Source organism: Prunus avium, chromosome 1 (genome assembly GCF_965620075.1).
Source record: "Prunus avium chromosome 1, drPruAviu1.hap1.1, whole genome shotgun sequence".
NCBI lineage: Eukaryota > Viridiplantae > Streptophyta > Magnoliopsida > Rosales > Rosaceae > Prunus > Prunus avium.
In genome coordinates, this window is record NC_142284.1 from 11043265 (window position 1) to 11071017 (window position 27753).

Consider the following 27753-nt stretch of genomic DNA (forward strand, 5'->3'; position numbering starts at 1 on the left):
ATATATATATATATATAACTAAATAAATACCAACCAACTTTAATATAGCAACCAACAAAAAGGGACAAAGTCAGATCCCAAATACGAAAAAAAACAAAAAACAAAAAAACCACTACAATTACAAGGAAGCGGGAAAACGGCCATCGAAATTTTTTGAAACTCACTCTCTCTTTCTCTCTCCTTCTCCTCTCTCTCTCTTGCCCTGTTCTTGCTCTATCTCTGTCTCTCGCTGCCCAAACCAAGCTCACGAATTGCAGACTGAGTGAAAGTCTTTGACTTTCAGTCTTTCACACTGCCAGTTCAAGTTTCCGGTAACATTGAAAAATTATCACTTTCTGAAATCTCCCAAATTGAAAACCCTAGACTTCACCAAATGTGACTCCAGCACCTACATAATGCGCCAATTCCCAATTCAACTTACAGAAGATGACTAACGCCAGAGGCGAACCGAGCGGAAGCGTAAATGGTGGTGGCGGGGGCGGATTTCATAGATTGCAGGCAGAGCGTGACCTAGAATCCAATTGGGAACTCGACCTCGGACAAAAACTCGAAGAGTATTTGCTGAAGATTTGCTCCGGTGAAATACCCACCGAAGCCGAAGGCCATGTCGCTATTAATTTCGCCGAAGGTATTCCTTTTATTTGAAACTACTGGTTTTTTTTTTTCAATATTTAAATTTTAGTTTTTTATTTTCGGAATTGTTTGTGATAATTGTGGTTGGATGTAGCTGCGCTGTTGCTTCAGGGTTCGATCCAAGTGTATAGTCGGAAGGTGGAATATCTGTACTCGTTAGTTTTGCGTGCTTTGGAGTTCCTTTCACAGAAGGGGTTGGTTTTTCTTTCTCTCCTTAATAATTTATTTTGGGAATTTATTGTAAATTTCTTTAAAACTATTTATTTTTTATACTTTGTGGGTGTTGTTATTTTTCCAAAAGTTAATAAAGATTTGTACTTTATGTCTATATGCAACCAAATATGTGTTTGTGGGTGTATTCATTTTTCATAACGAAATCATTTCTGTTGAAGTTCCCTTTATTATAACTTAGACCGATAGATTTTAGTTGCCAGCTAGTTGCTGCCTCGCTTGACTTCTGTCCTAAGTTGCTAGCTTGCTTTTGGAGTGTTTGAGTTAATAATGGTCTCAAGGTTCTGAAATCTATACTTTAAACTTGGCTAAGTTTTTCAATATGGTTGATTATCATATCTCATCAACTTTTCGAAAAGGAATTAATTAGGTAAAGATTGGGAGTCACATCTATTTGCGATAAGAGAAGAGAAGTTGGTTTGGGTGCTCTGAGAATATATAACATAGGTCACTAGATTCACCTATAGCCAAATAAGGCAAGTTAAAGTAGAAGGTAAAAATGAACAAGGGGCTGAATAGGACTAACATGGGAAGGAGCAATATGAATATATATAATACAGGAGACACTGGATATAAGAGAAAGGAATTGAAGACATTCATATGGCTGACCTTATGTATTTGGAACAAAGGAAAAGATAGGGGTGGCAATCAAGTTGTGTTGTGTCTTGTAATAATCAAGCTAATTCATTAATTTTGTGTTGATAGTTTGTGTTGTGTCTAAAGTTTCGACTCCTAGGAAAACGTAATGATTGTGATGATGATGATGACTCATCAATTTGGGCATAAGTGAACTACGTTACACAATAAAATATGCTTATAAATATAGATATCTCTTGTTATTTTTATTGTTTTACTGTCACTTTTAAATAGGCAGCATGAACAATCTGAAGGCACATCAGTTCGGCCCGAGGAAGGTGAAAGTTCCCATGCTGTTTCTGATGAAGAAAAGGATATGTTCTGGGACTTAGATGACATCTCAGGTAGCCATTACTGTTTATTTCATTATGGGGGTATTGTGCTGCAATCACCCACTGATATCAATTTTTCTTGCAGTGGAAGGAAAGAATTGTTTAGATAGTCCAGTCGGCATAGATGCTCCTTTAAATTCCTTTGTGAAGCCCCCAGCAAATCTAGTTGTACTTGAAGGTGATTGCTTAGATACTACTGGTGATTTCGGAGAATTAGAGTCATATCTGGTACCATAGTTTCTTCCATTCAATAAATTTTTTTGGGGTCATTTTCTAAATATACGTATCTAATTGGTTTGGTCATAAAAATTGTATTTGCAGCTGGCCACCAACGATCTCTACCAGGATTTCATTTTATTAGATCCATGCGATGCAGTAGCAGTGCATGATTATTTTAGTGCGGATGGAGCTGGTAAAGGACAAAATAGTGCTTATAGGGCCACCTCAACGCGAAAAAGTTATCAGTCACCTACAAGACGTTCAGGTGGAACTGCGTGTAGGTCATCTCTCCAGAAATGCCAGGATCCTAATGTTAATCAAACCCCTGGGGTTGGTTGCAGCTTTGAGGCCAAAAATTGTAATATTGGGCCCGACCCTCCCGCCAGCGATGATTTTGATGATGGTGCTCATGGATTTGATATGGATGATGGATATTCAGAGCCCAGGGACTTGGATGAATCAGATGATGAAGATGATCCATGGAAGCCTTTGAATCCCCATGAACCTGGGAACTTGAAAGTGAAACCTTTTAGAAAAGGTTGTTTTCAAGTGTTTGTTTCTTTAGCTTGCTAAGTTACACTTATAATATTTTAAGTACCTAACGCCATGCTTCTGTTTCGTTGTGTTTTCCTCTAGCAGTCAAAGCTTCTAACAGGAAAGGGGTTAGTTCTACTAAGCAGGTCTCTATGATTACACTATTTCCACCTGCAAAGTTGCATGGTACTATTAGTCCAGAGCTTACCGAAATGTGGGAGATGCAACGTCGTGCCGACGAAAGACAAAAGGGGTCCCAGTCTCCTCCATTATTTGAAAAGGTTTGTGATGCACAGGTTTATTTAGAAATTTGTCTTTTTTTGTTTCTTAGTGAACCTGCTTTCTTAATTGCAGCTGCGGGAATCACTTATTAATGGAAGACATGAAACCTTTGATGCCTTCTGCAATCCTATGGGTGCAAATGAGGATACTGAATACGATAATGAGATCCCTGATTTTGGGCATACGGATGCTGACATGCCGGAACCTTTGTTCATGGATGAAAATGTACCTCCATACAATGACAAGGTTAGACTGAGCAGCTAATTGATTATTGCATGGCTCAAAATCAACTGGGAACATTTTTGAATTGCTTATGCATTGATATTCTACAGTTTGAGGATGGTGGTCCACAGTTTGGTACTGATGAAGCATTTGGATACGACAATTCAAATCCTCATGCAAGCCTGGAAGATTTATGTCGCTCTCACTTAGTAAGTATATACTGTGAAAAAAAAATGTCCCTTAGAAGACACATCAATGCTTTTTAAGGCATTTCAGATGATTAGGTCATGGAAGAAAGAGCCTGGTCCATATTTCTTTGCTGGCAATTTGGTGTTTCTTCTCATGTTATATTTTCCATTTTTCTTTCCCCTTTTTGGCTAAATTTTTTAGTTTCTATAACTTGGTAATTACCTGCAATTTTTTTGGTTGGCTGCCAATGTTTCTTTATGTAGGACGCTCTCCTTGCTAGCATAGCTGAAACCGAGAAACAAACTGAACTGGCTACGCGTGTTTCAACATGGAAACAGAAAATTGAGCACAACTTGGAAGAGCAAGTAGGTTCCATCTGTTTTGCTTCCTTGCTTTGTCAAAACTTTCCCCAAAAAAATAATAAATCAGAACAGTCACTAGTTGTATTACCTGCTTTCTTCTTGTTTTTTGTCTATGTTAAAGCAATGATATGTTTTTCATAGGAATTACACCCTGCTTTTGATATTCATGACTATGGCGAAAGAATTCTCCACAGCCTATCCTTTGAACCAGACAATGGAGATGTCTTGTCTTTCGCTGATGTTGTAAAAGGTCAGGAAAAGTATGATGTGGCTCGGAGTTTTTCTGCACTCCTGCAACTGGTATTTCTCTTGTATATTATAACCACTTGTTTGCTTTGATTTAGTTGGGTTGCTAGACCCCTATCCCTATCTGTATTAGCTCAGTCTTTTTCTAGTCCTTGAGCCTCAATGTGCCAACATAATAGAAAAGACTAAGCACCAGTTTGCTTTTGTTCTGTCTTAAAGGAGTATGTGGAACATCATACAGGGTTTAGATAATTTATTTATAAAATGCGCTAACTGCTTGCTTTCTGGGTGTTATAGTGACAACTGAATTCCTATTTAAAATTATAATTTTCAGGTAAACAATGGAAACGTTGAGTTGGACAGGAGTGGGGTTGAAGGTGAGTCTGTTTGTTACACAGCTGTGAATCCCTTCCGTGTTCGGCTCCTTAAGCATGACAAGAGAAGAGATGATGCTGGATTTCGGTTGTCAAGAAAGAGAGTTAAGTCTCCATTGAGCAAAGCATGTGGAAAAGTTGACAAAGACAACACCGGGACTGCAAAATCTCCCACAGTGAAGTCATCTTCTAAGGTAAATAAATCAACAGAGGCATCTTCTCAAATAAACGGAAAGGCACCAGTGAAACTTGGAAAGGTTAGTGGCATACGATGCACTCCTGAACCCAAGAGGAGAAGAAAGTCCCGATTTGTCGAACCAGTTGACCTACATTCTGCAAGGTGACACGAATGTCGTTAGCACGTTAACTCTTATCATTCAGGCCATTCAACACATTGCTGGATGGCTCAAATCAACTTCGGGAGTGACCCCTGTAGCTGCCATTGTAGTTTACTAACAGTGAGTGGTAGCAACCTGTAATATCCTTTTAACGTTATTATTGAATGTACACATTAGTAAGGAGACCTTTGTAAGTTGTAACCCAATGTATAATTATCAATAGGGAAACTATCTTGTCTTTGATGCCGAATTGCAAAATCAATAATTGCTGTAGTTTCCGAAAAGAAGCCCCGGTCATCCATAAATAATTGAAATCCACCTCGACCATTTTTCCTTCTTTTGGTGTCTTGCTAACAAAGTCAAAAGAACATAGCTTTTTCATGTCCCCAAAGGACTCGTATGGCTGGTTGTGTTCAGATTCGTTTGTCATGGCATTGCTTGACTGGCTCAGATTTCGAATTTTAGGTTTAGGTCTGATGTTCACAAGATCTATCGATCTGAAATTTAATTACATCAAGCAACCCCTTAAGATTAGTCAAAGAAAGTCCCTGTTATTGAGGTTGGCAAGCAAGAAATAGGATTCCTATATAACGTGGTAAGGAGACTAAATGGAACTTGATGTAGTAAGTAATCTGGTTTGGTTTTTTCAACAACTACGCGTAGTATTAGTAGTCTGTACACCAAGACCAACTCCTCGTCTTCATGTAAAAGCTTAGTGGCCACTCATCTTATTTAAACCATTCAATTGGACTTAATGGTCTTTGATTTGACTCCTCATCAGATTATTTTATTCAAGTCAATATCACACCGCACTGCAACAAATGCATGATTAAGTTGGTTAGTCTGAACAGCGTGTCATTAATTTGTATTCAAGTTCGAATTCTTTTTTTTTTTTTTGGTCTGAATCATGAGGTGGTCCTGAATGGGCCCCAACTATAAGTGACAACTTTAAGCCTTAATCACAACCCAGACTAATCCCCACTCACACCGGATCGACCCGTAAGGGGTGAAGTGTTGGCCAAAGCGAAATTCGAATTCTTTTTAATTCGAGGCCCACTGATAAAGTGCGACCACCAATTTTTAAGGTATCTAGAGTCAAATATAGACGACGGAACCTATTACTCCCGCTTCTTTTTTTTTTTTCTTTTTTTTTCTTCTTGGGAACTCCTTGGATTGGGGATGGGTTTTTCTTGTTTTTTTTTTAAGAAGCAAAATTTTATTTCAAATTTGTGCTGATGTTGGTTGATTGGGACTGAGAGGCAATTTGGTGCCAAGTGTCCAACGGAAGGAAAACTTGTTAATGAATATTGGGCCACCAATCAATGCTGTGTAAGATTGAATGGTATTTTCCTTATGAACGATCCTTGAATTTTGTTCATTTTGAAATTATTATATAAAAAAATGTCACTGTAAATAACATGGAAAATGAAGGAAGTTTTGATTCGTCACGAAATTTAATTACAATGCTCACATCAAATATGGTCAAAGAAGAAAACAACAGAAAAGGTTATTCAAGCAAAAACCCAAAATATGGTCGTGCAGGCTGCAGGCTAGCAGCCGCTCGTGATGGCGGCCCGGCAAACCTATCTTTTTTTTTTTTCTTTTTTTTCCTTCTATCATTATTTGTTTTTCATTGGCTACCAAGACTTCATGATTTTCGCTTTGATTTCTTTTTGTAAAAAGATATTTCACTTCGTCAACAACCAATTTTATTAATTTGAATTTAATAAAAGGAGTTCAATCATTTCACGAGCTCCTTAAGTTAAAAACTTGACTTCTTAAAATTAAGGACGAGTTCCTTGTTTGAATTGTTGAATAACAAATTAATGAAACGAGGAAACGACTCATGGAACCACCAAAAGCTTTTATGCAAACGGACCATTGTCCCCTCCTAAGGCAACACAACAAGTGAGCCAACTCTCATTTTTAATTCAATCCCAAAAAGGAAAGCTATAATGTTCTATGAACTTATACACGAATTTCATTTTAATTTTAACATTCTAAATTGGAAGACTACAAACTTATACACGAGTTTCATTTTAGTATTTCAAATCGTTTCTCCAATATGAAATTCTAAATTGGAAAACTACGAACTTATACACGAGTTTCATTTTAGTATTTCAAATTGTTTTTCCAACTAAGATTGGAATCGTTCCTCCAACTAAGATTTTGAAGAAGATTAATTAGCCTTGGATTCTAAAAGATCCTAATGGAAACAGCCAAATTTTCTCTGTGTCTTCATACAGATGCATTTTTTGGCAACCACTGAACACAGCCATTTGGAATTCAATCAAACGCCCAAAAATTCTTCTTTCATTCTAAAATTTCGTACCAATATAAATAATATATATAAAACACGACAAAACCAGAAAATATTTGAAAGAAAAAACATATCAATGAAATGAAGACGACCAAGTATATACAGCTACAAAAACAGCGATAAATCCACTGCTACTACAATCCTGCCACGTATACATTGACTGATAAGTCGCCGGATGTCGCTACCCAAAAAACAACATAAAATTACCGCCACGTCACCACCTCTACTCTTTCCGGGTCTCTTGTCGTCCGCCGATCTCGATATCCTCCGACTCGGCCACCGAACTATAACCGCCCGCGTTCCCTCCCGAAGGAGAAACGCTGCCGTTTCGTCTGTCTCTGCTGAGCATTCTCGTAAACGACAGCATCCGACTCATCGGTGACCTGAACGCCTGGCTCGCCGGCGAGCCACCGCGGCCCGAGTCCTCCCCCCTCCCAAAACTCTCGTTCCTTCTCGGAACCACGATGTCCAGCGGTTTCCTCCGCGAGCCCGACGACGTAGTTTCGGAATTACAACACTCGGAGCACAGCTCCGAACTCGGACCCGGTTCACCCCCTTCCGGTTCGCAAACATTCAAAACCACGTCGGCCCGGGTTTCTGACTCCGGACCCGGTTCCACTGGGGCCCGACAAAGGGGGCACGTCGAGTGAGAGTGGAACCACATGTCAATACACTCGATGTGGAAGCTGTGATTACATTTCGGAAGCAATCGGCCCTTCTCGCCGTCCTCGAACTCGGACAAGCAGACGGCGCACTCCAAAATCGGCTGCTCACAAAACTGCGTCGTTTCAGTCGATTTAGAGGAGTGGACGAAGACGGGGAGGGAGTTGAGGATGGAGGCGTCGAGGCCCCGAACGGGGGTAGAAAGGGTAGCGGCGTATGGGTCCTCGTGAAACATGATGTGGGTTCGGCGATTGCGGCGATTGCGACGGAGATGGCGGCGGCGGGCACGGACGAGGTACCAGCGGGCGTAGAGGTGGAGGCAGACCATGAGGATGACGACGAAGAAGAGGATGATGATGGCACTGAGCATGATCTTACCGCTGACGGCGTAGCCCTTATAGGGTTGGGGTGGTGAGAAGGAGTACTCTTGCTCGAAGGGTTCTTGGTGAACGGGGACTGGGTGGTGCTCCATTGAAGGCAAAGACATGGTGTTTGATTTTTGGTCTGAGAGAGTGAGAGAGATGGGGGAATATATGGAAAGGTTATGATATACGAGAATATTAATAAAGAGGGGGAGGGGGAGGGCAAGTGGGAGGAAGCGAGGAAGGTTCTTGATAATTTCAGGGTTGATTTTACTGCTGCTGCTGCTTTTTCTTACTTACATTACAACTCTAGTCTCTCTACTCACTAAAAAGGAGAAAGAGGAAAGAGGAAGCCCGCGGTTTCTAACAGTCGCCTACCGTGGTTGACGCGGAATCCAATGAAATTACTTGCTTGACCTTGTTTCACTTGCCAAATTTCCATATCCAACTGGTTGGCTGCTTCTCAGTATTTCCCTCCCTTTGACAAAATGATCAATCATGCTCCAATATTCGTTGTGTTACAATTTTTTTTTTTTTGGATGAGATCCAAGGGTGTCCACCGCCGACAGTAGTGACTAATCCCTTTCGCCGCGGGAGCTCTCCAAAGGAGGTAAACAGCTGGCCACGAAATGCGCTCCATTCCAATGGGCGGGGATCGAACCCCCAACCACATGGTTAAGGAATGAGGTGAGCTACCACCTCACCACAACTCATTGTTTGTGTTACAAATTTTGGTTTATTGGTTTTATAGTTGTTTTATGTGATCATATCAATCATGCTCCGATATGATTATTATTATTTTATCTTCTCCTCCTTCTCTTATAGAAAGATGGTTGGACAGGAATTAATTTATTAATGTTGTTGATGGATACATAAAAAATGTTGTTTTTCCACCGCCGATGATTATTATTTTTTTAGTATACGCAATAGTCTAATTTATAAGAGAGGGACTTCTCATACACACATTACTATAGTATTACGGGGTTCGAATTGGTAAGCATATGATTTTAAAACTTACAAAAAGTAATATTAATAAATAGGGTAATTGGAAGAAATTGATTATGAGACAACCCAACTGGTATTATATTAGGGTTTAGGGATTTTATTGTCTACCGACCTTAAAAATCACATTGGGATTTTATCGTCTCCTGGAGGTCTCTGTATCCCCAATCTTTTTTTTGCTAACGATTGCCTTATTTTGGCCAAAGCTTCTACTTCTGCGGCTAGGAAGATTCGAAATGTTCTGGACTGCTTTGATGATGCTTCTAGCCTTCAAATTAATTTCCACAAGTCCACCCTTTACTTCTCTCCTCGAGTTACAAACTTTATAAAAACTAATATAAGTAATGTTCTTCAAGTTCAACATAGATCTACTATAGGTAGGTACTTGGGGTTCAGAACATAGTGTTTTGGAAGGACCCCCAAAATGCCAAAGACCTCATTAACAGAATTCAGAAGAAATTTGCTGGCTGGAAAGCAAATACCCTTTCTAGAGCTGGTAGACTCACCCTTATTAAGGCTGGTGTTTATTAAGTGCCCTGGAAACAGGTATGCCATTTTAACCTTGTTGCTATTGCTAAGATAGGCTGAAAGTGCCTACCTGATACTGAAAACTGGTGGGCTCAACTTGTCACCAAAAAGTGTTGGAAGTTTGAAAGCAAATGTCCCACATTGTAGAAACCAAAAGGTTTCACATACTTTATAAGCATGAAACCTTAACACTAATTAAATAAAGATTGGTGGGCTGATGAGCTTGGATGGTTGGCTTGCTTGATTAAAAGGAATTCACCTAGCCCAAAAATAAAATAAATATTTTTTATTTTTATTTTTCGGTTTTTCTTTTAGCAGAAGTTAGATTCAAACCAAAAGACTTATCTTTTCATTTGAATTTTGAATAGGTATAACTGTAATTAACTGCTATTCTAAAAGGGTGCAATTCTGTTATAAAAGCACAAGTCCTATGCCATAATACGATCATCTTTTTTTTTTTTCATCTATTTCATACTGCTTTAAATTACATATTGTATTGGAGAGAAGCACACCACCATTCGCCATAATCCAAGGATCCGGTGCTGGACCCTTGGGTTATAGATAATTGAATCCTGGGAGATAGACACCTGTTAAACTTCAAGCACTGAGAAGAGGCGAAATTCTATCTTTAGGACATTGCGAAATACGCAAGCCTCTATCTTCAATAAAAGTCAGTTTTCTGTACTTTGTATTTATATATTTATACTATTTTCGTAGTTTGCTGTTGTCTACAATATAGAATTGTGTATTATCTCAGTGATCCTATAATATAAGTCATTTACTGATTTTTCCTAACAAAAAGTATTTAAGGCTTAAATCTTTCTTTGAACAAAAGAAATGCTCCAATCAGTCTCTGGCCTGGAAAGCTATCTTTGATACTAGACCTCTATTATTGAAGGGATTAAGTTGGTTGGTTGGTTGGTGATGGGAGTTATATCTGTTTTTGGACCCATAATTGGGTTTTTCCCTTCCCACTAATCAACCTCATCCCCTTAAATCAAAGAACTTCTATTGATATTCAACTGAAAGTTTCTACTTTTATTTCTAATAACTTCTGGCTCAAGGATGCATTACCGACTATTCTTTCTCAAGATATTGTGAATCATATTCTTGCTAATTCCTATTCCTGTTTCTAGAATTAATGACAAAATGATTTGGGGACCTAGTCCCAATGGCTTGTTCTCAGTGAAAAGTGCTTATAAAATTCAAATGCAAGAGGTTTGTTGATGCTCTTTTTGGGAGGTCAACTTAGATAAGAAAGTATAGGATCTTCAGCAAGGAAGATGGCTAGGACCTTCTGTAGCTGAGTACCCTGTAGAAGACAAAATGGAAGAAGCAGTCGTTAAGCTTCGGACACCGGTGTGGTGCCGGCCGAAGGCTCTCCGATGCTTAAGTCAACTAAGAGTGGTAATTTTGGCAGAGTAACTGTAAATGTGAGAAATTAGTTACCCCTTTTGTCTTGGGTACTGTTCCCTATTTATAGGGAGGTAGAAATATAAGGTTTGTACAAAGTTCCGATATGGGACTTTGTGCCAGTCGTTGTGGTGGTGACACGTGTCCTTGGAGACTAGGTTCGGCAGTTGGGAGCTTCGGCAGGTGTTGGTCGCTTTGGAAGGGTGTCTTCCTTCGATAGGGAAGAAGGCTTGTCTGCCTTGGTGTTAGTCGCTTTGGTGCTAGGTATGCTCGGTTGATTATGGTGTAAACAATAGTCCCCCAAGTTCACGGTCAAGAAGTAACTTTTGGGTTGGGAACTTGTAAGATTTTGCATAATTGTGACCGAGCATTCCCAACTTAGTAGGAGTCGTAGGGCATTCCCTAGTCCCCCAAGTTGGCAAACTAGAAGTTGCGTCAAGCTTCAAAAGTATAGCCTAGGTGCTAGACTAGGCAAGTGTCGTGCCTTTTTGCAAGAGCCATCTGGGTGGGGTTTGGCTTGGCCTTTGGCAGGTTTGGTTTGGTTGTTTTTTTTTTTTTTTGGGGCTTGATCAGCAAGTGGGTAGTCCCCTCTCAGCTTCTGCATGCTTCTTGCCGTTCGGCAAATTTTTTTTATTTTTTTTATTTTTGGGTGGTTGTGAAGCCTCCTCCTAGCTTCTACATGATGCATGTTGTTCGGCAAGGCAGGTTCAACCAAATTTTTTTTTTTTTTTTTTGAGCTTGGTCAGCAAGTGGGCAATCCCCTCTCAGCCTTTGGCGTGCTTCGTGCCGTTCGGCAAATTTTTTTTATTTTTTTTTATTTTTTTATTTTTTTGTGCAAGCCCATTGGAAACATGAACGGCACTTGCCGTTCGGCAAGAGGGGCTGGGGCTTAGGGACTTGTCGTTCGGCAAGAGGGGTCGGGGCGTGGGACTTGGAGGTGTGCAAGGCTTACAAGGAGGCTTGGTGAGCTAGCGTGAAGCTGGGCCGTTGGTGTCGGAGTCGTGTGCCGAACGGCAAGGCTGGCTTGAAGGGTTTTTGGGGATGCCTTCAAAGGTTCTACACGATGCCTACCGTTCGGCAAGGGGTTTAGAACTAGGGAGTTATGGCAAGGAGCTAGGGTGTGTGAGCCAAGGACATACGGTATAGATCTTGCCGTTCGGCAAGGGGGGCCGGGGCTTGGGCCTTGGTGGCTGGGCTTGGTGAGCTAACGGAAAGCTGGGCCCTTGGTGCCGGAGTTGGGCTGGGCCTCTTGAAGAAAGAGGTTGCGTAAAAGGGGCTAGGACAAAAAGTGTAACGGCAAGCGCCAGGAGCTGGGCCAGTTGGAGCTGGGATTGAGCTTGGCCATTGGTGTGTTTTGTTGGGGCCAGGGTTTAGGCATGTAGGGCTTTGTCGAAACCCTTTGGTAATTAAAAAGGTGCTCAGCGTCATGACTTATGTTTGGCAGATCTCAGTGAATTGGGGCTGGGCCTCTAGGGTTTTGGACAAAAGGTCAGTCGTAAGGGGTTTGGGAGAAGAGAGACTTGAGTCCCCCGTGCGCCGTTTTGCCTTCGGTGCCATAGTTTGGAGCTGAGAACTTTGGGAGGCTTATATTCTTGTCTTATATATTATTACTTTTTTATTTTTTTGGGTTTGCTAAGTTGGAATTATGGCACTGTGTAAACTACCACGAAAGCTTTGGAACCCTAGCTTTTCTCTCCAGCGCCGCGACTCAGCAAAAACCACATCCAGCGCCGCATCTCCTCATTTGGGGGGAGGAGGCCCCTTTCCCTCCCCCCCATCTCTCTTCCGTGGCTTTTGATCTTCTTTTGCAGTTGCTCGAGCTTTCCTGCTCGCTCTTGGGGCTTCTTGCCTTTTTGTTGGGGCTTTATGCCTCTTTGCTGGGGCTTTATGCCTCTCTGCTGGGGCTTTATGCCTCTCTGTTGGGGCTCCTTGCCTCCTATCTTTTATTGTTCCCTCAAATCACTACCAATCCACTTCGCTCCAAGGTATCCCTTGGTTGTCCTCCAATCGGTTCCTGCTACCCTTTGTTGTAGCAGATAACCGGCAAAGCGATTTATCGCAGTTATCTGGGAAGGTGCGTAGAGTCACGGCTCTGCTACGGCTCAGGTGCTTGCACCACCTCCTTCCTGTCCTGATGGTTCTGTTTGTTTTGCCCTGGGGTTGCCTTGAGTGTTGCTGGGTTTTGGTGGCTGTTTGGTGGTGCATCTGCTTCTCTGTGGTAGTCGTTGCAATGTTGTTTTTAATTTATTTTTAGTTTTGTTTATCTGTTTGATATCATTATCTGGGGTAGTCTGTTGCTTGCTCCTGTTTCTTTTGATATTGCAGATTAGATCTGTGTTTTCTTGTATTGTTGTATCTGTTCCACCTTTTTGGGTGAGTTTTCGTAATGAAATTTCATCCTTCGACCAAAAAAAAAAAACTACCACGAATCTTCTCCTGATTTGGGACATTGGTTGTTGGGCTAAATGAAAAACACGAGGGGATAAGACCAATGCCAAAATTGCAAAGAAGATTACTTCACTTCCTTATAGTTTGACTTGACTGCCTGCCTGCCTGACTGCCTGCCTGCCTGCCTGCCTGCCTGCCTCATAGAAACTTGACTTCATTTCCATATGTAATATGTGGACGAGATTTCATAAGATACTTTGTATGTATGCCCCTGAAATCTAAATGCATGAATGCTCTTAGAACATTCAATTAATCCCATAGTGGTTATAGTTTTTATATTTTCACTCCATGTTTTCAACAAGATGACATACCATATGGCTTTTAGCAAAAAGGTTCCTATGACATGAATACTCAATTGCTTAATGTTTTATGGAATCAGACTCTTACCCTTAAGATCAAACTGTTTGGTTGGCTTCTTCTGCGTGGCAGATTGCCAGTCAGACAAAGACTTAGCAGGTTCATTCCCAATATTACTCCTCAATGTGCACTCTGTGGGAATCAACCTGAATCTGTTAATCACTTGTTCATGCATTGCAATTTTGCTCAGTCATTTTGGAATTGTATCCATGGTTCTATAGCTCCTCTTCCTGCTGTTGGGGATCACATTGCTTAGTTATCTTCTTTAAACACTACTGATAACCAACATGAAGGCGAATCACAAGCTCAAGAAACCCAAACAGGTTGTTCCCCCTATCAAATGGAAGCCACCTCCTCTGGTTGGATCAAGCTTAACTTCGATGGATCAATAAAAAATGTTGGAGTCAATTCCATTACTATGGCTGAATCCCTTGCTCTGAGAGATGGTCTAGCTCATGCAGTTCACCATGGATGGCGTAATATCATAATTGAATGTGACTCTAAACTGATCATTGATGCTGCGAACAAGAAATGCTCTGCCTCCTGGAGTATTATGCAACTTCTCCAAGATGTCTCACACTTGGCCTCCGTTTGTAATTTGATTAAATTCCAGCATGCTTTCAGAGAGGCTAACTCGGTTGCTGATGCCTTAGCTTCCTTGGGTCACTCTCTAACCCCCTCCAAGCTTTGGGTTAATAGTTTCCCTCTTTCTGTTGTTAATTCCTGGGCCTGCGTGCCCCGCGGGTCTAGCTATGTGTAATTTTCCTTTTGCCTCATAAAAAAAAAGAAGAAGAGGTATTATATCGGTTGAGTCGGTTGTGCTATGAGCTAAACCGGTACATAGTTTAATACAATGTTAGATCTCACACTAAATAATGGGACGGAGATATAGATGAATTTGCTATAAAAAAACACAAAAGATAAGGGAAAAGGGCAAGCAAGAAAGCAAACTTGCCCAAGAAATGTTCCTAATCTGGGTTGGCCCAAATCGCATAAAAAAATGTTGGGATCCGTTTGTGCCTTTCAGCAACCAAGTAATGGTAGCGTGAGCTTGGCATATTCAAGCCCATTTAGAAAACCCAAACATGAAACATAAGCGTTTCTTAGAAGAAGATACTCCTCATTCATGCAAATTACAGTTTATTACATGATCAAAAACAATTTATAAAAAATATAAAAAGAAAAATTAATACATACATATCATATTGTCATTGACAGGAATGTAGGAATTCCTACTTATAAAGGAAGGAGGGAAGTATTTTTCTTTTTACATTCATCATAAGAATTCAGCTCTTATTTTCTCACCTGGAAGTAGTTTTTTTTTATAATTTTAAAAAAAAACGTCAAACAATAACATTAGTTTTAAGAAATCAATGAGAAAAATCCAATGTTGTTATTCATTATTAGCAATAATGAAAAAAAAATTGGTGTATACAAATCTATTGAGGAAAATACTTCCTTCTTCACCATGTGTAAAAAAGGCACATGAGCAGTCAAAGATTCATGAGCTACTTGACAATCTTGAATGGGAGACCTCCCATTCTTGACTCCCCCACATGACATGTGAGTTTTTCTTGTTCATGACTTGAGGTTTTGGCCATTTGTTAGATATGCCGTTGTACACGTGAGGATGATTTGGTTGGTTTCCATTTATACATTAAAGTAGCGAACATGGTATGGAGGTCACGTGATTTGGTTTCCATATATTAAACCAGTCATGGATTTCCAAGAAATAAGATGATAAGGTTTACTTGGGATTGAGAGCAAAAGTAACTTCTAGTATTATTATTCTTGAGTAGGGATTGGGGATACACGTTTTTTGACACACATTATAACACACATTTTCAATTATTAAATTAAAATATGAGTAATGTTACTCTTATTATATTTGTATATCACATTATCATACCACTTTATGTGGCAGATGAAATGGACAGCCACATCAAATAAAAAGTGTCAATAAATCATTAAAAAAAAAAATTAAATTAATTTTAATTGATGTTGTTGTCTACCTCATATGCTACATAAAATGGTATGAGAATATGGTATATAAATGTAGTAAGAATAACATTATTCTTAAAAGATTAAGAATGGTCAAGATTGCAATTAAAATAAATAGATATTTAGTTATATACCCATTCTTAGCACTAGTGTTATAGATAAACCCTACACCATTTAATTTCTATAAATAAATAATAATAAAAAACCTAAAAAATGACAGCTGACCCTATTGAATTTAATTTTGATTATTAAATTACTTTGATGCCCTATTGAGTGTATTGGTTTTTTTTTTAATGAGGTTTTGGGGTTGAGCTTATTTTAAGAAATCGATGGTAGTGTTGTAATTATAGGAAGTTGGAAGTCTCTTTGTTATGTTGTAAATGGGTTTTGTGTGTGTTTCTAAAGTTAATTTCATGTAGGATTTTTATATATTATAATTTGGGCCCTATATTAGGTATAAAAGTGAATCTCCCTAAAATAAATAATTTACTTTCTTAAAAGTATAATTAATACACATTGGAAATGGTAAAACTTTTTATAGTTTTAATTTTTTGAGGTCTTTTGATATAGGTTCAATTTTGAGTTTGCACTATGAATGCAGTCCCCCTCTTTTCTGACGTAGAATTGGGTCCAACTACTCAACAAGCCAGCCAAGCATGCAAGGCCTTGACCACTATTTTTAAAACATTTACACATATTGCCATTGTACAGTCAATCCTTTAAATTTTATTAATTACTACAATCAATAAATTAATATCACATTTCTACAATTAATCTCAATTTATCAAACGCTTTCAACCAGTGAATACCTTATGGTGAGGTATATATGTCATTGGGTGGTTTGATTTACTTGCTTTGCAGGTTTGTGTATACCTCCTTCATAGGTAATTTCATATCATATATCTCCTCCATGGGTAATTAACATTCATAAGTATACCTCCTCCATAGATAAATAGCATTCATGTGTACACCTCCTCCATAGGTAATTTACCTATCCATACCTAATTAACATTCATGTATATTCCTAGTCCATAGATAATTATACCTCCTCCATAGGATTGTAAGAAGAAAAAGAAGAAAGAAGAAGATGAACAAGATGAAGAAGAAAAATTATAGGAAATTTTTTTTTTTTTTTTTTTTGTATCGGCGCATGTTTATGGGATTTTCAAAATTAAAATGGATAGACAAGAAAATATTTTATAAATTCAAATCATAATTAACTAAAAGGTCAAATATAGTAATTATTGGCCTAAAATTAATTTCTTACCCTTTTATGAATTGCAATCAGAATCAATAGTTGTATTAATTAGCTAATTATTATGATATAAATCAGTTTTTCCCGATTTAAATCATAAGGGCATAATTGGAACATGAAAATAAATTTAAAAAGAAAAGCCAAATCCATCTTCTCCGTCACTCCCCCAAGGCCATCATCCAGATTTTACCCACACCATCTACTTACCACTTTCTTCATTTTCGTTCTTACTGAAATGCATCAGATATCGCTACCAAACCCATTATATTATCATTATGTATGTATGCCATTAGCAAAAACATTACTGATAATTTCTTCTCCAACCAACATCAAAATTAACCGTTCTTCAATGCTTTATCTTCTCTCTCTCATGATTTATTTTTCTGGATTTGCACTAATTCATTACTATTTTTTGGATTGGGATAGGAAAGAAAACCTTTAATTAAGAAAGAAACGAAATCAAAAAATGGACTTTAAAATTTAGAAATGTTTCATTTTTTCATCACTTCAATTGGATGTAGGATTGGAAAAAACGCAGGTCCATGTATAATATCCAACAGGACCTCCTCCTCTTTCTGATCATCCTCGCTACCACACCGCACACAAGGTAGGCTAACCACGTAGCCAATATTTCTTTTTCTTCTTCAGTTTTTTTAGAGTGCTGCTAAACGAACCTTAAAATTAACTGAGTACACCATATGATCTAAGTATACCATAATATTTTAATCAAAATGTAAAATTCACTAAGTACACCTTATTTTATTACCAAAAATACCCCATGGTATACTCTTATACACTCTATCACACAACACTCTAGTGCCAATTATGAACCAGGTTTCACTTTTTACATGAATTCGTGCCATCTTTTTAGATTTTGGGTTCGCATCAAAATCTTTAATTTCATAAGCTATTGTGGGAGTAGATTTGCTAGCTAGTTAAATTCAAAGGTTGATTATTGTAAATCCTTGTGATTTTCCTCAAAATATGTGGAGGAGACTCAAACATCTCTATCAAATTACTAGTGAAATGCATCATCACCAGTTCGAAATCCTTGAGAATTTTGGATGTTTCCAAGTTAGAAGAAAAGTTTAAACGCTGGGATTTTAAAGTCATCCACTTCAACTTTATTGTATGGAGATGATGTTGAGCTAAGAAGTCAGACTGGAACAAATTTTTTCATTCAAATATGGCTGCCCATCTTTCGCATCAGGAAGAATCAAGTACATGGAAAAACGCCGATACTTGTCTTTCGCCGTGTTTGTAAGGAAGCTCTAAGCCTTTGAAGCATCAAAGACCCTTAAAATTATACAAAAACTTCTCTACGTTTGATTAGGATTGAATACAGTGAGTCAGGTGTACTTATTAAAATTATATTTATTTCACAATTCCATATATCCTTTTTGGTCATTTTATATTAGGATAAATTAGTAATTCAATAAAAACTTTAGTAGTAGGGTGTACTCAATTAATTTTAAGGTTCGTTTAGCAGCATTTTTCTTTATTATCTCCCACAAGTGAACTCCTCCAGGCAAAGGCATCCTCTATGTTCTTGTTCTACCATGTTCACTTCGGTGTCTAGGTAAGTATCCCGTCTTTGTGCATAAATCTGTAGATTTTTTTATTATTGATGATGATATAGTATTTCCCGCCAATACTTGTTCATCTTCTTGGGTTCTGCTGGCTTAAAAATTGCTTGTCCAGAAATTCCTCCAAAGCGACTGAACGTCCAGCTTCGCCTACTGATATTACTGCCAGAGCTCCGGGTACGCATTGTAAAAATATAATAGAAGCAGACCCTGCAAGACTAATGTTAATGTTAGTACATGAGTGTGAAGGGGTTTAGGAAATGTTAGATAAGAAAGGAGGAGTAAATAGATTAAATACCTTGAATTGAATGCATAATGTAGCCTTGGAAAAATACAAGTATTTTTGGAGCCGCTTGCACACTGAACTACCAACGAGTTTCAAGAAAAACAATCTGAGTTCCCAGATGAAGACGAGGATCTGGTTATTGCCCCACATTAAGCCAACTGTTGGAATGATAATCTTCAATCCATCTCAGAAGAAAAAAGTATGAAAAAATAAAAAAAGGGAAAATCTTCAGTCGGCCGGTGCCGAGCAACTGACCTTCTCCCCCGACATCTCAAGCCACCCCTCATGGCCACCACACTCTTAACTCCATAAACAACCCCCCTCTCTCTGTCTTTGTCTCTCCCCTCACATGCCCTCTCTGTCTCTCTTCCTCTGTTTCTCTATCTCTCTCCTCATATCATCTCTTAATCTCCTTCACACTTGAAGGAATCAATCGGAAGATCAACATTAATTCCATTAACTAAAGGTTGCCACAGAAGATTTCGTAAAATTACTGCTGGTATTTTTTAGGTCTTGCAGATATGTGGAGCTTTCTCCACTGTTGGGCTCAACAATTCCATAGCACAATCATTCTAATTCAATCATATTCTAATTAATTTATTAATGTTGTGGATGGATACAGAAAAAAGGTTGTTTTCCCACCGCAAGGGAAGCATATGATTTTTGTTTTTTTTAATACAAGAGATAGTCTAAATTACAAGGGAATGAGATTTCTCACGCACACACCATTATGATGTCATGTGAGTTCGAAGTGAGAAGCATATGATTTTAAAACTTACAAAAAAATAAAATAATAAATAGTGGTAATTGTAAGAAATTGATTATGAGACAACCTAATTGGTTGAAATTGTGTTTTTGGATAGTGAGAGAGACAAGGATGATGCTGCTGAGGATTGAGATTATATCGGTTGAGTCGGTTGTGCTATGAGCTAAACTGGTGCATAGTTAATACAATGTGAGATCCAACTAGATGATGGGAGGGAGGGAGATACAGATAAATTTGCTAAAAAACACAAAAGATAAGGTAAAAGGGCAAGCAAGAAAGCAAACTTGCCCAAGAAATGTTACTAAATCTGGGTTGGCCCATATCGCATCAAAGAATGTTGGGATCCGATTCAGCAATCAAGGAATGGGATCCGATTCAGCAATCAAGGAATGGGATCCGATTCAGCAATCATGGAATAGTAGCGTGAGCTTGGCCTAATGAAGCCCATTTAGAAAACCTAAACATGAAACATAAACATTTTTCGTTTGTTGGGTTGTATGCAGGTGCAAATTTTAAAAGTTAAGAGCTCAAAAAAAAAAAAAAAGACCACTAAACATCCTTATAATTTAAACAATACTAATGTTATTCATAATTAATTGAAGAAAAAAAAAACCATTACAATTAACCTACAATTGTTGCCGACAAGGTTTCATATTATGAAAACGTCGCATTATATTTGCATTACTAAGGAATTGGGTGATGTTAAATTGGTCATTTATAAAAAGAATTCCTAATCCTACTTAAATAAGGAATTCCCAAAACCCAATTAAATAAAGAAAACTTAATTGGGTTTTAATTGGAATACAAAAACCCAATCAAAACCCAATTCAGCAAGGAATAATAAATACCCAACTAAAACCCTATAGAAGCCCACGAAATGGCTTAGTTGTTTCAGTTTTTTTTTTATTTTTAAACCCTGGTCCAAAACGACGTCGTTTTGGCCAGGCTTCATTAAAAAAAAAAGAGGTCGCGCGCTGCGCGCAGCAGCCCAGCAGCATAGCAGCGCAAGTTCACTTGCGCATTTCATCGAACAGGTTCCGTGTGTGAGCAGAGGTGCAACTCCAGCAGCTATAATGGAGTTTTCCGACGACTGGAGGTGCAGGTGCACCTCCTTGCGCCTGCACAGGTCCGCCACTGGTTGTATGTCACAGAGTTTTAAGGTATATCGATCGTTTAACTTCGAATTTCGATAGTAGAGCACTTATTCTTACATTCATCCTTGTCCCGTATGGAAGTAGTTTTTTAAGGGAAAAAAAACCTCGAACAATAAGATTAGTATTAAGAAACTAATGAGAAATCAAATGTTGTTATCCATTATTAGCAACAATGGAAAAAAAGAAATTGGTGTTTACAATCTATTTCTCTCCCACCAAACAAGTGCGGCAAACTGATCACCCACCATAAGCACGTACATGCGTGCAAAAAAGCACATGAAAACAGTCAAAGATTCATGAGCGACTTGGACAATCACAATCTTGGCTCCCCCACAGGACATGACATGACATGTGAGTTTTTGTTGTTCATTCTTTGAGGCGTTGGCCATTTTTGCATAAACAATTTTAATGCCGCAGATAAACCCCGTGGGCTTGTTTTTAACATTAAAATAGCAACACGCGGTATGGAGGTCACGTGATTTGGTTTCCATATATTAAACCAGTCAGGGATCTCCAAGAATTAAATATGATAAGGTTTACTTACTTGGGAATGGGATTGAGAGCAAAAGTAACTTGTATTATTATTCTTTTGTTACTTGTTCTTAATACATTTCTTTCTTTTTTAGCTGAATGCATTTGGACTGACTGTTTCTGATCCTCTTAGATTCCACACTGGTGCGCTTTCAGCCTTTCAGCTTTGTTCTTAATAAGCTAGCTTTACATTTAGAGGATTCTTTACAGGCTTTTCGGCATGTAATTGATATTTTTTACATTGGCCAATGCCCAGCCCAGAACTTCAATCTAATATGAAATTAGTAGGTTAAAGGTTCAAATAAAATTCAATTTGTAGGCAAAGGATGCATTCGTGTAGTGGTTTGGATTAATTGCTCCTCCAGAAATGGTTATGGGTTCGAGTTCTAGCATCTATGTAATGTATGTGAATTTAGTATACTATCGTACCTCTCAACAGGAAAGGTCTTTAAAAAATATCATTGTACCATTTAGTTAACCTGCAAAAAGTCATTAACCATTTTATCTTTCTATTTTTTGGTGATTAGAGATTAACCTTTTTTTATAATAATAATAAAAAAATACAAGTTATTGTCTAAATTACAAGAAGAATGGAGGTTTCTCACACACATTACCAACCGAGGTGCCACTAAAATTCGAACTTGAGATCGCCGATTTACAAGTTATGACTCTTTTCATAGAATTAAACTCATTGGCTCAATGAAAAAGGCCCTTTAATTTTGGGTTCAAAAGCCCATTAACTCTTATGTTAGTAAATTCTGTTTTCTCTGAAAAGTCACAACATGTCTAATACGAAACTACTTTTTGAAATGACAAATGAAATTACCAACTCATTTCGTGAGAAGGCTTTATATAATCCAAATGATTTATATTTAATTAATAAAGTAAAGTTGGAACTTGGAAGTGTAAAAGGTTTATAGAGCATTTACTAGGGTTTACCAATACCCAACGGCCATTACTCTTCCCACACGCCTCTGGAGCCCCAAAAGCTCACTTTTTCACTCCAACCCACTTTCCTTCCCTCCTCCTCTCTTCTTCTCCCTTTGCCCCAAAAGCTCTGCTTTCCCACAAACAGAACCCGAAAAACTCATCTTCACTTAGAAACACAACAAACATACAGAGAAAATGTCTAACAAGTCACCAATATTTCCGATGCCACAACCTCAACACTTCAGCGACTATGGCTTTGACCCTCAAATCGACTATTTTCAGGTTCCATTAATCTTCACCATTTCTCTCTCTCTCTCTCTCTCTCTCTCTCTCTCTCAACGCTTTCACTCTGCATCAAAGTTTTTATCTGATTCTGACCCTTTTCTTTTCTTGTCAAAAACATCAAGGTCCTGGAAGAAGCAAGAAGGCACAAACGTGAGACAACAAGATCCATAGACTCCATACACTTCAAGCTCCAAAAACCCATCTCCAAAGACGACCCCAAAAAGACCCACAAGGCCAAGAAGAAGCGCTGGTGGAAAAGCGCTCTGCTTTTCTTCAAATGCGTCACCCACCACCACCATGGCCACAACAATCGCAGCGAAGAAGACGTGCACCAGGCCAGGGCTAATGCCTTCAGGGCCTCAATTTCAGGTCCCGTCTATATCACAGAGAGCAGAAGTGGCTCGAGCACGCCTTACCGTACGACAAGCAGGCCGTCGTCGGGACCCCTCGCCGGAACTCTGTCTCCGTCGAGTAGGGGTGAGCTGGACATTCCATATCTCAGCCTCAGGGAGCTTAACATGGAGCAGCAGCAACAGAGGAACTCTACCTCTGCCATGCCAATATATTTGGTTACTTGATTACTGAGTGATTAGATTAATCATATTGTTAGTCTTTGGAGAGCCATATATATATTTTACTAAGCTCTCTTCTTTTGATTAATTAAATGGGGGTGTTAATTGGGGTTTGTTTGTCCATTTTTGTTTTTGCAAACTGCAAAGGCAATTTGATCCTTTGGAGGAAAGCTAGATCCTCCTTTTGGTGTTTGTTGCTCACTTTTTCAAGCTATGAAACTATTGAACCCTGCTTTGACCTAAGTCAACCTTCTACTTTTCTCTTAACTCTTGTTAATCATTTAGGGTTTGTTTGGAAGTGATCTAGATAGACCAAAAAACACTTCTACTCACTTTAAGTGATTTTAAGGGCTTCTTTGGAAGTGATTCTAGATAAGACAGAATCACTTTTAAGTGATTTTAAGGGCTTCTTTGGAAGTGATTCTAGATAAGACAGAATCACTTTTGGGGAGAAGCATTTCCCACGTGCTTCTACGTATAATCACTTTAAGTGATTATGGGGAGAAGCACCTCTTGTCTGCTTCTCCATAAAATCACTTAAAACCACCTAAAGTGATATATCAAGAAGTGATTCTTCATAGAAGTGATTTTTGGCCTATCTAGAATCACTCCTAAACGAGTCGTAAGTGATTTTATGGAGAAGCACATGAGAGGTGTTTTTGCTCAGAATCACTTAAAATCATTTAAAGTGATTATATGGAAAAACACATAGGAGGTGGTTCTCTTAGAAGTGATTTTGGCTTATTTAGTATCACTCCCAAACGAGCCCCTAGTAATATTAAAAAATTATATTTTAGTTTTATATTAAATTAAAGAATTTATAATCGGGCCCCTTTCAATCGATCCATTCTTCATCTTTGTCACCAAACCCTTTGTTTTTCCATCATAACTCCAATTATGTTGCATATCGTGTGAGTTGGGTTAACCCTTATGAGCAATTGCTTCAGTAAAAATATTTGAATACTTTATCTTCCATATTCCCCTTAGTTGTTGGGTAACATCATGTGCGATCATTAAGATCTTTGATAAATCTTATGTGATCCCATTTGATATTTGGGTTTGTTTATTTGATTGTTGAATTTAGCTCCCACAAGATCCATGTATGTGAAATCGGTAGCTTAAATTGCCAGCCAGTATGGACCAAGACGTTATCTACAAGTCATTGTTTTGATTTCTGGAATGAAGTGGAATACGAATTGGAAGAATGAGAATGAAATTAAGTAAAGAACATAATTTATTACCTAGTTTGATTGAAAATAAGAGTCAAAGTTTGGTACCGAGGATCCATTCTCTTCCGCTATTTGGTTAACCATTTGGGTTTGGATCTCTCCTTGGAGATTCGGAATTGGAGTTTTTGTCCTCCCAAACTTAAAATCCTAGCTCCGCCTTATAATTTAAAGCTTGAAGCTTTTTGACTCAAGTGAATTATAGGAATGAAATGTACATTCTTTACTTCTAATTTTAGAATCTCCATTTTGTCCTTTTGGGAATCGAAAATAGCATTGTCTAAGTTATACATGTGAATAATGGAATGGTAATTCTGAAGGGAATGCCCTTGATTGTAAATTGTATCGAACCAAACACCTCAAGCAAACAATATTGAAAGCATTGAAGCAGTTGCTTGGGATGGGATGTGACGGGAGGGAAATAGGCAAAAAAAAAAACAGGCGACGCCTACTCATCGACAAAACGCAAGAAGATGGACGGGCAAGTTCAACGGCCTAATGTAGTAATGTGAGCAGAGCATTATATGCCCAACTGCCCAACCGCCGAGTAGAAGGAAAGGAGTAGACAAAAAAAAAGGGTACAAGGGGACGATGGGTCGGTTTCAAATAAGCACAAAGACAAAAAAACAAAGCACAAGGCTCCAAATTAAGGAGCGGCAGCAACAAAACGACCAAGCACATCGTCATGTGCCATTTGGTCCTCCGCTCCTCTCGGCTCTCTCGGCAACTTACCCTGCGCAGCATGTCATTTCGCTATCCATATTAACGTTTCTCTGTCACTGTCTGTCAGTTGGATTTGAGAGTGGAAGAAAAAGAGAACCTCTGAGCACATCAGTTTTGCAGGGCGGCCTCAGGTTTGCGGGCTTATCCTTTTTAACTTTTCATCCTTTAGTGGGCCTCCCAGGCCCAATAGTTTTATTCCTAAAAGCCCAAAACAGGGTTCATGTAGGAACCTCTACATGTAAAATCTGAGTATAACTTATCAATATATAACTATAGCTCAACTCAATTACCGATTTGGTGAATGAATTACATAATCTAATTATATCATTCTATTGCATGGATAATGGAAGTCAAACAAGAGCACTTTAACTAAAACGTATTGTTAGAAAGTCGACGAAGTCGATGGTAAATCTAACCCAATGAAAAATAACATTGACTTGTAGACCGATTATCTCAGGTTCAAATCTCTATGTCACCTTCATAGTGTGTATATGAGAAACCCCCTCCTCTTAATATAGACTATCGGTTGTATTTTAAAATAAAACATATTGTTATACACACCTAAGACCATCTCCAACCCATGAGGGGCTAAACCCAAATTTTTCCCCTCCAAAAAGTGACTATTTGGGTTTTACCCGGACTCAAATCATTTTTTCTCTCAACCCTCCGAACTCAAATTTTAAGTCCGCAACTTTATTAAATTGTTTAAAAATGGTTTAAGTCTAATTTTTTTTTAATGGATAACTTTTCTTCATTCAATCTTTTTAAATAACTTCATAATTAAATTTTTTGAACAATTTGACCTAAAGAAATTAAAATTCCACAAATATAGTTTTATTCCAAAAGAAAACACACAACATAGAGTTTGGAGTGAGTTTTGGGGTTGGATTTGATCTAGATTAATTTAAAATATTACTTTGACCGTTGGATTTAAATTTCAGTCGTTGAATCTTTTTTTTTCCCGTTAAAATAGCTTAGATTTAATCATCATCGTTGATTTAAGCTATATGTATAAACCAAAAAAAAAAAAAAAAAAAGCAAACAACAACTTAATTCAAATGTGCCGTTGGATTCCAACAGCAAGTCCATAGGGCAGCGACAAGTGGAGGAAAGAGAAGGGAAAAGGCAGCTGCAAAAAAGGAGGTGGGACCCAGGTCAGCATCTTTGCACATAGGGGCTGTTTGAGTTGCAAGTGGGCTCCACGAAAGCATTTGGGTCCAAATTTGGGTTTTCTCAAATTTTGGATCCTTCATTTTGTTGGGTTGAGGGAGATTTGGAGCAATATTTTAAGTTTAGGTCATTGCATTGGAGATGGCCTAAGTGCCAGGCCAGGCATTTATTAACGCGCTGGGCTCTAACGAGGACTCCTAAATGAGGATACTATGTGAGGATCAATTTCAGCCATCCAATCTAATCTCAACGGCTGTAAAGAAAAAGCAAGCTTACTATGTAAGTGTGTACGCTACAATTTCCCTCCTTTGGCATTCGCGCCTTTTCTTCTTCCTTCATTTCTGCATTTAATTGTTTTGTGAATTATGACAACAAACCCCAAAATCTGAAAACCCAAATACCCAGAAGCTCCACCCAAAATCCAGATTAAAGGAAAAATTGTTTTCATTTGTGCAAAATCTTACAACCCAAAATCTCATTCCGTTTTCCATCTGGATTTTGAGGCAAGGGTAGTAGAATAGAAAGCAAAAACAGCACGTTGGTCATCCACATCACGCGTTTTAGATACATCAAAACACACACACACACACTCTCTCTCTCTCTCTCTCTCTCTCTCTCTCTCTCTGACAGAAACCAGAAAGACGCTTTTTTATTTGGGTGAAAACCCTAACTGGTCCATCACTCTTGAGGTTGAGACCATCGACAACGTGAAAGGCAAGATCCAGAGGTACTGTTTCTCTCTCTTCCTCTTTATCTTCCACACTCTTTGCTGTAGAAGATACTTTGTATAGAGAAACTTGAAAGATAGCCATTCACGTTGCTGCCCCAATTTGATTAGGATGAAAGTAAGGATGATTCTGATGTTGCTAATGATGATATCTTTAGTATTTAATTGTTTTTGGTTGTATTGAAAACAAAGACAAAAAATTTCATTTTGAATGATTTAGGTGATTATTTCATAGGGGTCAATGCTAAGTGATTATCTTTTAGTCTTGAATATGGGTGATCTGACAAGACATATTGAATTTCTATCGGTGTTAGATTCTGCATCTGAATGTGCTGATAATAACGTGTGTAGTATGGATATGGGTGTCTGTTTTGTATCTTGCAAATAAGTGGGTAATCTGGGTATCTTAAGAGGGTATCCGATTGTGTATCTTCACACTAATTAGTGGGTAATCTGGGTATCTTAAGAGGGTATCCCTTGTTCTGTATCTTTTTTTTAAGAAAGAGGTATCCGATTGTGTATCTGAATGTCTTGATAACAGTGTGAATAATATGTATTTGGGTATCATATGAGTATATTTTTTAGAAAGATGCAGTAGGAAACTATTACAATGGCTAGGATAATGTCATTTATGTTTAATGGAAAGAATACTCTTAAGTTTGAACTGGCCACATAAACAATCCAGTCTTCCTTTATCACCGATAATAGTGTGGATGTGTATCAGAACCAACACGATAATACTGTGAGTAGTTTGGATATCAGTATCATATGAGTATCTTAATGTGTTCATTATAGTGTATGGATAATGGTATCAGAGTCTGTATCTGAATGTGTTGATTATATGTCATTC

General features: G+C 38.3%; 3 protein-coding genes across 4 annotated transcripts; 2 read left to right on the forward strand and 1 right to left on the reverse strand.

Moving 5' to 3' along the window:
* Window positions 1-86: 86 nt before the first annotated feature.
* HEB2 (condensin-2 complex subunit H2-like protein) lies at window positions 87-4841 on the forward strand. Of its 2 annotated transcripts, none has more exons than XM_021950608.2 (11): window positions 87-628; window positions 728-827; window positions 1735-1844; window positions 1918-2060; window positions 2154-2589; window positions 2688-2866; window positions 2940-3113; window positions 3200-3298; window positions 3542-3643; window positions 3782-3940; window positions 4221-4841. In XM_021950608.2, the coding sequence occupies exons 1-11, from the start codon at window positions 427-429 to the stop codon at window positions 4602-4604; spliced, it is 2088 nt and encodes a 695-aa protein (XP_021806300.1). In that variant the 5' UTR covers window positions 87-426; the 3' UTR covers window positions 4605-4841. The 2 variants fall into 2 exon arrangements, with proteins under 2 accessions (XP_021806300.1, XP_021806301.1); XM_021950609.2 differs by having other exon boundaries at window positions 88-628; window positions 2691-2866.
* A 2049-nt stretch (window positions 4842-6890) lies between these two features.
* On the reverse strand, window positions 6891-8240 carry ATL2 (TOXICOS EN LEVADURA 2). The gene has a single exon (XM_021950563.2). It carries the CDS (start codon window positions 8066-8068, stop codon window positions 7142-7144), a length of 927 nt encoding a protein of 308 aa, XP_021806255.1. The 5' UTR covers window positions 8069-8240; the 3' UTR covers window positions 6891-7141.
* Window positions 8241-22195: 13955 nt separating this feature from the next.
* Window positions 22196-23301, forward strand: LOC110750269 (uncharacterized). Its single transcript, XM_021950569.2, has 2 exons — window positions 22196-22482; window positions 22608-23301. Exons 1-2 carry the CDS (start codon window positions 22396-22398, stop codon window positions 23061-23063), a joined length of 543 nt encoding a protein of 180 aa, XP_021806261.1. The 5' UTR covers window positions 22196-22395; the 3' UTR covers window positions 23064-23301.
* Window positions 23302-27753: the final 4452 nt, after the last annotated feature.